The 15,513-nt window shown below is 40.5% G+C and overlaps 1 protein-coding gene across 2 annotated transcripts; it reads left to right on the forward strand.

The window, feature by feature from the left end:
• The first annotated feature begins 4,854 nt into the window (after positions 1-4,854).
• On the forward strand, positions 4,855-15,513 carry LOC134293732 (phospholipase A2 inhibitor and Ly6/PLAUR domain-containing protein-like). Of its 2 annotated transcripts, XM_062962239.1 has the most exons (6): positions 4,855-5,168; positions 6,253-6,298; positions 7,773-7,889; positions 8,502-8,651; positions 10,785-10,925; positions 15,186-15,513. In XM_062962239.1, the coding sequence occupies exons 2-6, from the start codon at positions 6,256-6,258 to the stop codon at positions 15,329-15,331; spliced, it is 597 nt and encodes a 198-aa protein (XP_062818309.1). In that variant the 5' UTR covers positions 4,855-5,168; positions 6,253-6,255; the 3' UTR covers positions 15,332-15,513. The 2 variants fall into 2 exon arrangements, with proteins under 2 accessions (XP_062818309.1, XP_062818310.1); XM_062962240.1 differs by lacking the exon at positions 4,855-5,168 and having other exon boundaries at positions 6,227-6,298.

Raw genomic sequence — 15,513 nt, forward strand, 5'->3', positions numbered from 1 at the left:
AAAGCCTATTAAACATCAAATTAGGTAATCGTTATACAAATTAAGCACCAAAACATCATATTATACAACAAATTTGACAGAAAAAGTAATTCCATGCACAGTAATGCTATGTAATAATTACAGTAGAGTCTCTCTTATCCAACACTCTCTTATCCAATGTTCTGGATTATCCAATGAATTTTTGTAGTCAATGTTTTCAATATATCGTGATATTTTGGTGCTAAATTCATAAATACAGTAATTACTACATAGCATTACTGTGTATTGAACTACTTTTTCTGCCAAATTTGTTGTCTAACATGATATTTTGGTGCTTCATTTGTAAAATCATAACCTAATTTGATGTTTAATAGGCTTTTCCTTAATGCCTCCTTATTATCCAAGATAATTGCTTATCCAATATTCTGCCAGCCCGTTTATGTTGGATAAGTGAGACTCTACTGTACTGTATTTACACATTTACCACTAAAAGATCACAATGAATTTAAAACACTGACTACAAAAACATTGATTATGAAAAGGCAGACTACGTTGGATAATCCAGAACATTGTATAAGTGAATGTTGGATAAGTGAGATTCTACTTTAATATGAAATAATTACTGGGATAGAATAATGCAGAACAATATAATCTCTAAAACCAGGACAGTAAATAAACAGGGGAATTCCACACAGGAAACAATCAGGGCCAGCTAACACCTCCTAACAAAGTATTCCCATCATCAAAGTCTGGCAAATCCTCTGTTTTCTCAGGGCCACAGACAGTAGAAGCACATAAAATATCGCAAACAACACCACTCTGAAAACAAGGGAATTCCAGACAGGAAACAATCAGGGCCAGCTAACACCTCCCAACAAAAAATTCACTCAGGAGGAAACAGCCAGGCTTTAAAGCTGCAAGGCTTAATCATTTTCCCTAATTGCAGCATTCATACTTGCCTCCAACAGAAAAAAAACCAATCAGAAATATTGTATATTCACAACCTTTAGGAAATAATATCCCCTGATGGTGCAGCGTGTTAAAGCGCTGAGCTGCTGAACTTCTGGACCGAAAGGCCGCAGGTTTGAATTGGGGGAGTGGAGAGAGCCCCCACTGTTAGCCCCAGCTTCTGCCAACCCAGAAGTTCAAAAACATGCAAATGTGAGTGCATCAATAGGTACTGCTCCGGCAGGAAGGTAGCGCCGCTCCATGCAGTCATCCCACATGACCTTGGAGGAGTCTACGGACAACGCCGGCTCTTCGGCTTAGAAATGGAGATGAGCACCAACCCCCAGAGTGGGTCACGACTGGACTTAACGTCAGGGGAAAACCTTTACCCCTGACCTTAACTACCACCAATTCCTCAATACTTTATTTACCATACCACCAGACTTCGCCACAGCAACGCGTGGCTGGGCACAGCTAGTCTATATATATAAAATGATAAAGTTGTTTGCGCAGTGACTATAACAACAAAACTAAACATCCCAGAAATACGAAATTTGGCAACACAATACAAAAGGCTTGCCTCCAGGTTACAACAACACAACCACACCACAAAACCACAATCCAGACCCACAAAACTCACAACAACGCATCATGCGATAACAACACAACTAAACGCCCCAGAAATACAAAACTTGGCAACACAATGCAAAAGCCTTGCCTCCCAGTTGTAACAACACAACCACACCACAAAACCACACAGGACCCACAAAACTCACAACAACGCATCGTGACTATAACAACACAACTAAACGCCCCAGAAATACGAAACTTGGCAACACAATGCAAAAGCCTTCCCTCCAGGTTGTAACAACACAACCACACCACAAAACCACAATCCGGACCCATAAAACTCACAACAACACATCGTGACTATAACAACACAACTAAATGCCCCAGAAATACGAAACTTGGCACACAACTAAACGCCCCAGAAATATAAAACTTAACAACACAACGCAAAAGCCTTCCCTCCAGGTTGTAACAACACAACCACACCACAAAACCTCAATCTGGACCCATAAAACTCACAGCAACACATCGTGACTATAACAACACAACTAAACGCCCCAGAAATACGAAACTTGGCACACAACTAAACACCCCAGAAATATAAAACTTGACAACACAATGCAAAAGCCTTGCCTCCCGGTTGTAATAACACAACCACACCACAAAACCACAATCTGGACCCATAAAACTCACAACAACGCATCATGACTATAACAACACAACTAAACGCCCCAGAAATACAAAACTTGGCAACACAACACAAAAGCATTCCCTCCCGATTGTAACAACACAACCACACCACAAAACCACAATCCGGACCCACAAAACTCACAACAGTGCATCGTGACTATAACAACACAACTAAATGCCCCAGAAATACAAAACTTGGCAACACAACACAAAAGCCTTGCCTCTCAGTTGTAACAACACAACCACACCACAAAACCACAATCCGGACCCACAAAACTCACAACAACCCCAACACTTCCCCAATCCCTACATTCACACTTGGCCTCCAAAAAAAAAACAATTACAATAATAACAATGACAACAACAACAAGAATCAACACCATCACAGGCAAGAAGCAGCCAGGCACTGAGGCTGAGAGGCCAGTCAGTGCTACACTGGGCCTCCATAAAACAATACAGTAGCATCCAACTTATCCAACCTTCATGACCACTAGAACAACAATAATAATAAACACCTACACAGGCAAAACAAAAGAAAGATTATTGTACCACAATAAAAATATAAACCGCACTCAGCAGAATCAGACATTACAACTAACAACAAACCAAAGACAACAGGGATCTCAAGCAATTATCAATCAACACAAAAATTGAACAAGGTAACAGACTTCAAATACTACTACTAATGTGAGTATAAAGAAGGTGGAGGTCACAGCATAAATACAACCTAATGTAGACTGACCAACACCACCAGACTAAGTCACAGCAACGCGTGGCCGGGCACAGCTAGTAACTTTATAAAAACCCAAATGTCTCAAAGAGCAATTCTGGCAAACCAAAATTCAGCAATATGCAACTTCCTCTTTAGCTAGCAATGTGGTGTAAACCAGGGGTCCCCAAACTAAGGCCCGAGGTCATTTACCTGGCCCCCACCCTCACTTTTAGACTTAGGCTCCCCCAAAGTCTGAAATGACTTGAAGGCACACAACAACAACAATCCTACTTAACTTGACTATCTCATTGGCCAGAAGCAAGCCCACACTTCCCATTGAAATCCTGATAGGTTTACAGTATGTTGGTTAAAATTGTTTTTATTTTTAAATATTGTATTGTTCTTCATTTACCAATATTGTGCTATGGTAATAATATAATATATTGTGTATACATATTGATAATAATATTATAATGTAATACAACATAATATTTATTTATTTATTTATTACAGTATTTCTACCCCACCCTTCTCACCCAATAGGGGACTCAGGGTGGCTAATAATAATACAATATAATAATATTGTATAATATAATAATATTAATTATATGTTATATTTAAATGTAATATTACTAATAATATTATGAAATAGTGGTATAGTACACTATAGTAATATATAATGCTAATATTGTGCTATGCTAATAATATAATATATTGTATGTACATACAGCTTGTAAGCTTCTCTAAGTCTCCTTCGGCATGAGAGAGGGTGGGGTATAAATGTAGCAAATAAATAAATAAATAAATAAATAATTGTTGTTGGGTTTTTTTTCTGCACTACAAATAAGACATGTGCAGTGTGCATAGGAATTTGTTCATGTATTTTTTTCAAATGATAATTCGGCCCCTCAACAATCTGAGGGACCATGAACCGGCCCTCCACTTAAAAAGTTTGAGGACCCCTGGTGTAAACTTTAGTGATGGCAGATATGGAGGGAATTGGGATAGACTGGAAGGAGAAAGGCAGGAAATAAATTGAATAAATTAATATATATTCCAGAATCCATTTGCACATTTCTGCACATCCTTCTTGTTCCTTCCTCATGTCTGTTTTTTCCCCCCTGAGAAAATGCAGAACATAACAAGGATGGGGCTTTGTCTTTGCCTGTATTACTGCATAAAGCTCCTGGCATGCTCATAACTATAATATCAATAAATATATTTCAAGTTTCCAATATGTCATCTTGACAGTTTCACATTAGGTTTGCTCATGACGCATCGAAAGCAAATAAAATGTGACAGAGTTGGGAGGGATTCTCCATAATGTTTGCCTTCATAGCTGTGGATGTGGCACTATATTTTCTAATGTTTATTTCATCACTATTGGAAACTATTTGTGAAAGTTGCCTGCACTGTACCTTGTGATAAAGGGTTCCTTTAGCAAAGGGATAGATCAACTTTACGATGCTGTTCTCATGTGATAGTTTGAGCATTGTACTATGACTCTGGAGACCAGGGTTTGATTCGCTGTTTGGCCATAGAAATCCACTGGATGATTTTGGGTGAATCACAAAATCTCGGACCCAGAAACCCCCTTAAAGTTGCCGTGAGTTGGAAACGATATGAAAGCACATAATAAAGCACATTCCTTTCACTTTTATTACTCAACTCACCCAAAGATGCATTGATGATTTCCTCCTCTTTCCCCTTTTATAACAATGGTCTGAATTCCATCATCAGTTCCATCTAGTGCAGTCTTGTGTATTCAGTACATGTTACTCATGTCTTGACTCACCATGGATTGGATCAGTAAATTTACTCTACTTGGGATTAACTGATATGAATCAGAACTATTTGAGAGGAGGGAACAACATGCATGATAATTATGCTTATAAACAGAAGCTGGAGAAAAATACCACAGTGATGTCATAATAACAGAAAGCGGAAGAGTATTTTCAGAGCTGTTACCTGGGTAACTCTAGCAGACATGTTCTGGAAAGCTATCTCAGCTCCAGTAATGATCCTTGTTTCTCAAAGTGAATATGTCATTAAGATAATTATGGAACCAATTCTGAAATAGCAGTCTTCTTTGGAACACAAATGGTATCCAGTTTCTTGACAGTGTCTGATCAATGGCACATAACAGTGACTGCTAAAGACCTCATGTTGGATCCAAAAACCACACAAAAGAGGCCAGCACATGTAATTGCCAACTTTGTGTATTTACTCCAATGTAAGCTCCACTGAGTTATATTGGACTTACTCCCAGGTAAGTGTGCATAATGCCAAAACACATTCAAAATGATGCAAATCACAATGTACTCAGCATAGTTAATTTTGCAAGGCATTTTCTTTGCACTACCCTTTAAAGCCCCAACAGTGTAAGGAGACAACATTAATGCCAATCCAAAGAGAAATTCTTTAGAATTCCATATCCATCCATCTATCTATCTATTATAAGAAAAAAATCATTAAAATGGTGTTGATCCTTCCAGTTCAATCAGAAACCATCCATATTACCCCCTTTCTCTGCTCTCCCTTCACCCTTTTATCCTGTCTAGACATGGGAATAAGATTAGTACTTTTGAAGGAGCTATCCAAGGTACCGGACCTATTTTAAGGGATACCATTCAGCACCTTGCACAATTCTTTTGAAAATATTGCTATTCTAGGATAGACACTACTGGCTTAGACCAGTGGTTCCCAACCTTTTTTTGACCAGGAACCTCTTTGACTAGGGGCCACTCTCCAACATTAGTACCAAAAGAGTTACAAATGAGTTTTTGGTCAACTTTAGATTCGGTTTGGTTATTTGGGGTGCTGATTCAGAAAACTGCATTGGATAGACCACTCTAGTTTCTGATGCAGAACATATGCCAGTGGTCACAGCTCGCTCACAGAAAACCATATTTAATAATCTAGAACTAATGTGGTCTATCCAATGCAATTTTATTAATCAGCATCCCAAATAACCCCAGGAACAAGCCTAAAAATGAAGACACCAAGCATCACATGTGATGCCACTTCCAGGCATCACATGGAACTGCTTCGCTCAGGGGAGGGAGGAGGAGAAGCAACAGTCAGGAGGCTAGTTGTTGCACCTTTCATGGATAGTCAGCCTCTCCCCTTTTGACATCCCCATTGCCTTGGTACTATAAGAGGGTTTTGTGAGACCAGTCTCATTGCAATGGTGTAGTAATGGTGAGGCCGTGGACCATATTTTAGTTCTTGGGGACCATTGGTGGTTCACAAACCACAGGTTGGGAATTACTGGCTTAGACCAAATTAGATACGTCTCCTTCAGATGCTACTTAAGTTCCAATTTTCCTTTCTTTTTCTAATATGTTCTCAAGGCCATGCTGACATCGCTGATCTGTTTCCTTTTCCTGCTTGCTACAGGTAAGTTCATAGAGTGTGATCCTATAGGCACGGGATAGGCCTCTCTGAGTCCCACAATGAGGGAGAGAGGGTGGAAATACAAAACATAATACAGTAGAGTCTCACTTATCCAAGCCTCACTTATCCAAGCCTCTGAATAATCCAAGCCATTTTTGTAGTCAATGTTTTCAATATATCGTGATATTTTGGTGCTAAATTCGTAATTACAGTAATTACAACATAACATTACTGCATATTGAACTACTTTTTATGTCAAATTTGTTGTATAACATGATGTTTTGGTGCTTAATTTGTAAAATCATAACCTAATTTGATGTTTAATAGGCTTTTCCTAAATCCCTCCTTATTATCCAAGATATTCGCTTATCCAAGCTTCTGCTGGCCTGTTTAGCTTGGATAAGTGAGACTCTACTGTAATAATAATAATAATAATAATCATCATCATCATCATCATCATCGTCATCATCATCATCTTTATTTGTATACTGCCCTATTTCCCGGAAGGGACTATGGCAAACATGTAAGGCAAACATTCAATTGCTGGACAGAAAAAAAACCAAAGTAAGTAAATAAATAAATAAATAAATAGGCAGCATACATAAATTATTCCTCTGATTACTTTGGAATTCCTGCTGCTCCCATTTGCAGCAGCTGGTAAAGGCAATAGTGGTGGTGGTGGGGATAATATTGACAGAACCAAAACCACGCCAACCAAAATACAATAGTGGTGAAAAAGAAGATGGAAAGGAAAGGGAGGAGAGGGGGGGGATTCATTTATTGATCTTGGAGGAAAAAATACACTGCCCCGCCAGAGTATAAAACTCTTATTGTACATGGGGGTATACTGGTATTTTCTTGTACTATAAAAGTGGTTTTGATTGATATTAAATGTTGAAGTCAACTGCAATAGCCCTCAACAGAGAAACCACCCAGAGGGCTAGAGAGAGCCTATGCAGGCATGTATCACTAGGCCCACCATGTCTTAGGACTAGGACAATGCTGTCCGGTTTAGCCTTTCACTATTAGTCCCATCCAGAACTTTGAAAAATGAATGTTGGGGAGTCCAGCTCCTAGAATTCCCCAACCAGAGCCCCCAATATAAGGAGTTCTGAGTCCTGCTTTAGCCCTGCTATTTCCAAAGTACAGGCTTTCAAAGAAGCCTGTACTTTGTGTTGTCGAAGGCTTTCATGGCTGGGATCACAGGGTTGTTGTATGTCTTTCGGGCTGTGTGGCCATGTTCCAGAAGCATTCTCTCCTGACGTTTCGCCCACATCTATGGCAGGCATCCTCAGAGGTTGTGAGGTATGGAACATGGCCACACAGTCCGAAAGACATACAACAAGCCTGTACTTTGCAACAGATTGAGAGGTTGGCAACAATATGAAGTGACAGAGGAGAAATATTACTGAAGAATGAAGAAGATGGAACTGATCTTAGTTCTTCATATTATTATTTGGCTGTTTCTCCAATCTAGGTTTTTGCTTGCTGTGTGAACGCTGCAGCAGCACCAATGCCACATGTACGGGGCCACCATATTCTTGCCCAAAGAAACAAAAGCATTGTCTCACTGTCACTACGGAATATTTATTAGGTAGGTATGGCCCAGGTCTCCAAATGGCGAGAGGCCATTAATTTAAAGAGGAAAGGCAGCCTTTTTGGCTTTGCTTTGCTTCCTTGCACTGAAAATAAAACTGACTTTGGGAGGCTTTCGAGATTTACAAGATTGAAATGAAAAAGTACTGATACGTTTTGATTCTTAAGTTTTTGGTGAGGCCACGCCACATTCAGATATCGCCTTGTAGGTACGAATTTAACAAATTTGATATGTGTTGTTGAAGGCTTTCATGGCCTTTTAATTTGATATGACTTAACGAGGACCAACGAAAAATGCAGACTTCTAGTAAACATCCTAGTGTTTCTGAGAAGGTACATAATAATAATAATAATAATAATAATAATAATAATAATAATAATAATAATAGCCAGAATTTACTTAGGAACATATGTCTTTATATGAGGACATAGATTTGTAGGAAATGGAACCAAGCATTTCTACATATTTTCTTTTAGTGTCATGTAGGGCATCAAGAGAGGAAGTGACAAATACAATGAACTACAAATAACCAAATGCTTAACCTGCAAATGTGGAGGGAATGACTACATGTATGCTGATGCTGTTTTTCTTCTTCTATGGAAATCCCAGGAAATGAAAGATGGATCTCCACATACAAAGGTTGCACCAGGAAAAGCTACTGTTTCCCATCTTCCACAACCTTCACTTTTCCTTCCCAGCGCAAACGGAGAGGTGCCATGTGTTGCAACAAGCCTCTTTGCAACAGGGGAACTGTCAAATGTGAGCGTCTGGGCTTCTAAAATCCCTCATCCCCTTCTTCTTCTTTTAATGCTGATGTTGATAAAAATGGTTCCTAAGAAGAGACTGCTTCCTATAGAATGATTCTTGCAGTTAGGTTGACTAAGATGCATTAATTACTGCATTCAGTACTGCAACTAGGCAATTTCGAACTTTCTAGATCAGGCATGTCCAAAGTTCAGCCCGGGGGCCAATTGCATCCCCTGTTCAAATTTCTACTGGCCCTCTCTCTCCAGGTTTTCCTCCTTCCCTTGCTTCTTTCCTTCCTCTTTTCCTCCCTTCCTCGACTTCCTTCCTCCCTTTGTTCCTTCTTTCCTTCCTTCTTGGGCCCCAGAAAATATGGGCTCCTCAAGAGTAGAGAAAGAGAGATGTCAGCCTCTTGTGTCCCTTCACCCTGATTAAGCGTTGCCTTCTCCTCAGGTGGTTCCAGCCTCGGGCATCTCGTCCCAGTGGCCACTTATCTCTCTTCCTCTGCAACTTTTTCTTTATTTCTTTGCAAAGGAAGGTTCCCCAGTTGCCTTGCTTGCCCCAGGCACTTGCTGTCATTGCTGTTGCTGCATGACAACAGCATGCTGCGCGCCTGCTTGGCTTCCTTCCTTCCCTCCCTCCCTTCTCCGCCCCACCTTCATCCCATGTTGCTGACCCACAATTTCCAAAAAGGCTACCCCTTGCTGCAAGTATAAGCACCTCTTCCACAATCAAAGCCCTTCCAACAGATGGCCACGCCGCCTCTCTTGAAAAACCTCCAGAGAAGAAGACTCCACCAGACTCTCAGGCCCCTTCCACACAGCTGAATAAAATCACACATTATCTGCTTTGAACTGGAATATATGGCAGTGTGGTCTCAGATATTCCAGTTAGGGCACATAACAACAGTCCTAGTTAATTTGATTCTTTCATCAGCCAAAAGCAGGCCCACACTTTCCATTGAAAGACTGATACATCTATGCTGGCTAAAATGGTTCTTCATTTTATATATTATATTGTTATTTCATGGGTTTTTTTGCACTACAAATAAGACATATGCAGTGTGCATAGGAATGCATTCATGTTTTTTCCAAACTATAGTCTGACCCCCCAAACAGGCTGAGGGACCGTGAACTGGGCCTTGGCTTAATAAATTTGGACATCCCTGCTCTAGATGGTTGTGTTTATATAAGTATTATTTGGTTAATTTAACAGTAAAATATGTAATAGTACCTAATAATCATCTGGTTAATGGGATAATGAATCCACTCTAGGGTCCCTTCCACACAGCTATATTAAACTGATTTGAACTGGATAAATTGTTTAGTGTTTGCATTAAAGCATAGAACAGTCGCACTGTCGCAATGATTTAGAAATACCTACCTCCACTGGAAACATGCAACTTAAACTTCTCTTCTCCCTCTCCTTTACACTATTGTTTCATGCTTTTCAATGGCATTTGCTTTCCACATTAAAAAGTGTATTTGTTGATTGATCAGATTGGGTTTTCCAATGCTCAGGAAGGGGAATCTCTAGTCTGAAACTAACTACCCCAGTGAAAGATTGGAAGCACATTGCAACGAGCCAACAAAGAAACAACTGGAGAATGCATATTCTCCAATAATTAATATATTAAAATTTGAATGCATGTAGCCAAGTAATGTCAGAGCCTCGTCTGAAGAACACACAAGTTAGGAGAGGTTGCAGCAGTTTGCTATTCCCTGCGTGTAAGATTTTTGTCCCTTCTCTCCTCCCACTGGGTTAACTACATGCAAATTCCTTCTACACTTTGACTCAGGGCCCTTCCACACAGTTATGTCACCCAGAATATCAAGGCAGATAATCAACAATATTTGCTTTGAACTGGATTATCTGAGTCCACACTGCCATGTAATCCAGTTCAATGTGAATGTATACAGCTGTGTGGAAGGGGCCTCAGTTTGTAGCAATGGAGATAAACTGAGGGCAAAGAAAGAAAGTGGAAAGAAGAGCAACAGGAAAAGTGGGATGAAAAGATTAACAGGGGCTGTCCCTGGAAATCAAGACATCTGATGGTATTTACCACTTTCTGCTTGTATCACACATTTTGTTTTGCAAGGAGAAGATATGCCGGATATTGCTCCTAACAGTAAATGTGATTCTTCCCAGTGCCGCCAATGCATACCAAGCCAAATGGGCTACTCTGTTCAGGATGCTTCTCAAAACAATCTATATGCAAACCCACAGAAACATTAACATGTCATGGCAAAGAGAGAAAATGTGTCTACTACGATATGGCTGTGCAACAGGGTAAGAACTGAGTGGTGAAAACTGGAGAGAGAGAGAGGGGGGGGGGAAGGAGGGAGGGAGGGAAATGTTTTTTTTCCTATCCCACATACTGTAGAGTCTCACTTATCCAACATAAACGGGCCGGCAGAATGTTGGATAAGCGAATATGTTGGATAATAAGGAGGGATTAAGGAAAAGCCTATTAAACATCAAATAACGTTATGATTTTACAAATTAAGCACCAAAACATCATGCTATACAACAAATTTGACAGAAAAAGTAGTTCAATACGCAGTAATGCTATGTAGTAATTACTGTATTTACGAATTTAGCACCAAAATATCACGATGTATTGAAAACATTGACTACAAAAATGTGTTGGATAATCCAGAATGTTGGATACGCGAGTGTTGGATAAGTGAGACTCTACTGTACTAGAAACCTGGGAAATTCATCTAATAACAGATAGTGGAATTTTGTTTGTTGTATGGGAAGTCTTTTTTTTAGAAAAAAAAATCTCAAAAAGCTTTAAAGCTTTATTTTTTGGAATACTGTGGTTTCTCAATTTCTGTTCCATATGGAACTTTCAGGGAACCGTTTATGATAGCCTGGCTCAAACTCTTTATCTTTGCCAAGAATAAATTATTCTTTCCTTGAGATCAACAGGGGTAAAGCAGTTATTGCTTCACCAACAACCAAACGTCCTATAACTGTGTTACTGTTATATAATCCATCCCATACCCTTGGGCCTTTTGGAGATCTCAGTCTCAGCCAGTCAAAACTAGGTTGACTGTTACCCAGTGGACATTTTCTTTGGTTGCTTCCAGATGATGGAATAATGTGCCAGAAGAGTATGTCAGCTGGAGACATATCTCAAAAAGCCTAACTTGGCCACAGTGGTCCACGTCTTAGTTACATCTAGAATGGACTACTGCAATGCACTCTATGTGAGGCTGCCTTTGAAGACAGCTTGGAAACTGCAGTTAGTGCAAAGGTCGACAGCCAGATTACTAACTGGGGCTAGCACGCCCCTATTAAAGCAGCTCCACAGGTGGCCAACAAGTTCCCAAGCTCAATTCAAAGTGCAGCTTAGTACCTACAAAGCCCTATACAGTTCGGGTCCAACCTATCTTCATGACGGCATCTCCTTTGATGAATCGGCACAGACACTAAGATCTGTCGGGAAGCCCTCCTTTCGGTCCCACTCCTGTCTCATGAGCGATTGCTGAGGACGAGAAAGAGGGCCTTCTTGGTGATGGTCCCCCGTCTTTGTAAGGCCCTCCCTAAATAGATGAGGCTGACCCCCACTCTCCAAGTTTTCCACAAACATCTGAAAATATGGCTTTTTAAACAAGCTTTTGACCATGTCTAATACCGTAACCAATAAATTTAAGGAACTAGTTATTGTTTTCACTTTGCTCTTTACGGGACTCATATTGCAAACAGTTTGTTTATATCCACAGCTTGTTGCGTTTTTTACTGAAGGAGTTTTTATCAGTAGGGGTTTTATAGTTTGTTTTATCGTATATCAACTTTGGATGTACAGTTTTTATTATTCTGTTTTATATGCTCATGTACCTACTGCATTCTCTGTGTTATCACACTATTGAGTGCTTATGTGAGCCGGCCCAAGTTCCTTCGGGGAGGTGGCAACAGGATACAAAGAAAGTTTGAATTTATTTATTTATATAGTACTAGCTGTGCCCGGCCACGCGTTGCTGTGGCGTTGTCTGGTGGTGTTGGTGAGAAATTGTTGAGGTAGTGGTGGTATTGAATGTCTGTTGTATGGTTGTCTTTATGTTTAGTATGCACACTGAAGTGGATTATATGGCAGTGTGGCGTCAAAATAATCCAGTTCAAAGCAGATAATATAAGATTCTAAATGGGTTATATAGCTGTGTGGAAGGGCCTTGAGTCTACACTGCCATATAATCCAGTTAAAATCTGATAATCTGTGGAAGAGGCCTAAGTGAGGCCTAACTGTGCCTGTCTCCTGGACTGAGTAGGTTGCTAGGAGACCAAGTGGGTGGAGCTTAGCCTTCAAACTGGCAACAATTGGATAAAAACTATTATTCCTCTCCCTGTAATTAGGACTTTATTTTTCTTTTCTTTTTGTTGTATCAACCTAGAGCCGTGCATGATGGGTTGTGTTGTCAAATTTCGAGGTTGGGGGGCCTGTAGTTTTGTTGTTTTGTCTGCTGCTCTGATGCCATCACTCTTTTATATATATAGATCTGTATTTAAAACAGAAGCAAAGACCAGCCTCGTCTAGCAGGCCCTGCCAGATAATTTTTAAATTATGAATTTGAAATGATCTCTTGGTGGATTTTAAAGCATAGTAAATTTAATTGGATACTGTTTCATTATCTGGGCGGACACCAAAAGGGGACTTAAACAGAGAAGGATACAGTAGAGTTCCGGTTATCTGACTTCCGGTTTTCCAGCGTACCGTATTATCCGACATGCCAGGCTGCGTGGCCCAGGGTGCTTGCTGGAGGGGCAAGCACCCGGCACTTTGAAGGGCCTCCCTATTATCCGATACTTTTGGCTATCCGATATTCGACCCGTCCGTTTTTGTCGGATAACCAGAACTGTACGGTAGTTCATTTTATTGTGTGTGTGTGTGGAGGGGGGGGGGGAGGGGGTTGAAGGAGGAAAACCATTTTCCCAATTTTAACTGGTTATTCCCCATCCTCCCTTTCCATATCATAAACGATTGTTGTTTTGATAACAAGGACATGGGAGGGGAAAATAACAGGAAAACGGGGAACTTATTTAATTCCTTCAACCCTCTTCCTCCATTAAATGGACTATCCTTCTCTCTCCAGTGCCCCCTTGTGGCCTCTGCCCGGTTAATGGAGCAGTGTGGCGAAGTGTGCTAAAGCACTGAGCTGCTGAACTTGCAGACCAAAAGGTCCCAGGTTGTTAGCCCCAGCTCCTGCCAACCTAGCAGTTCGAAAACATGCCAATGTGAGTAGATCAATAGGTACTGCTCCGGCGAGAAGGTAACGGCGCTCCATGCAGTCATGCCGGCCACATGACCTTGGAGGTGTCTACAGACAATGCCGGCTCTTTGGCTTAGAAATGGAGATGGGCACCAACCCCCAGAGTCAGACATGACTGGACTTAACGTCAGGGGAAACCTTTACCTTTTACCTTTAGTTAATGTTATGTGTTGTGTTATATGTTGCTATACCCCACCTCAATCCATAGAGAGATGATAATGAGAACCCTTCACCACCGGGGCTCCTAATGAGAACCCTTACATGATAGCTATTGGTGTAGTGGTTAGTTTGCAGTGCTTTGAGTATTACATGGCATGTGATAGATCTGGGCTCTAGAAATTCAGTTGATAACTTTGGCCCAGTCACTCTAGCTTTTGCAGGCCTACCTACCACACAAGGATCAAGTAGGGAGGAGAAAATCCATCCCTGTGGTTTTTAGTTAATTGTAGGAGGAATGAGTTCCAAAGATAGATAACTAATACTTTTTTTCATGTCAGGAGCAACCTGAGTTGCTTCTGGACTGAGAGAATTGGTCGTCTGCAAGGACGTTGCCCAGGGGATGCCCGGATTTTTTTGTTGATGTTTTACCATCCTTGTGGGAGGCTTCTCTCACGTCCCCGCATGGAGCTGGAGCTGATAGAGGGAGCTCATCTGCGCTCTCCCCGGGTGGGATTCGAACCTGGCAGCCTTCAGGTCAGCAACCCAACTTCAAGTCACAAGGCTTTTATCCCCTAGGCCAACGGAGGCTCCAACTAATAAAAGTAACTAATAAATAAAAGTAAAATGCACAAATATAGGATGAGGAACCTAGCTTGAAAGTGATACCTGTGAAAAGGATCTGGGGTCTTAGTGAATCACAAGCTAAACAAGAGTCAACAGGTTAATATGGCAGCCAAAAAAAGCCAATGCAGTTCTTGGCTACATCAATGCTGGACTGTATGATGTCCAGATTTGGAGAAGTATGAGTAGTCCCACTTACTTTGATCAGGTGTCACCCATAATACTACGTCCAACTGAAGAAGGATATTGACAAGTTGGAACATGTTCAGAGAAAGATGACCAAGATAATAAAAGGTATAGAAATAACTTAGATAATATGTTTAGCTTGGAGAAAAGAAGACTGGGAGGTGTCATGATAGCCATCTTTAAATATCTGAATAGACTGAATGATTCTATGAAGTTAGTAACAGAGATGATGATGATGATGATGATGATGATGATGATGATGATGATGATATGCTCACAAAGGCTGACTTCTCCATCTTATTTGTCATAGGTGACCAGGTGTATAATTTTGCTAAACGTGGCTGTGGGACCAAGTATGCCTGTATGAACAAACCCTATATTGGGGGGATCCCTGGACTGTTTGTAGAGACTTTGAAAACTGCCGAGTGTACCGTACCTGTAAGAGGAGTCATATGATTTGCTTTTCAACAATAGAAACTGGCTGAATTGAACATTCGTCAAGAGTTTAAAAATATGTATATGCATTATATCATATCATTCTTATTAAGTGTTTTTCATTTTCACTGATTTATGAGAGAATTTAGTTTGAGCACTTTTATTTGTGAATGACTGAATCATGTCATATAAAGAGACTTTCT

This window comes from Anolis carolinensis, unplaced genomic scaffold (genome assembly GCF_035594765.1).
Source record: "Anolis carolinensis isolate JA03-04 unplaced genomic scaffold, rAnoCar3.1.pri scaffold_10, whole genome shotgun sequence".
Classification (NCBI taxonomy): domain Eukaryota; kingdom Metazoa; phylum Chordata; class Lepidosauria; order Squamata; family Dactyloidae; genus Anolis; species Anolis carolinensis.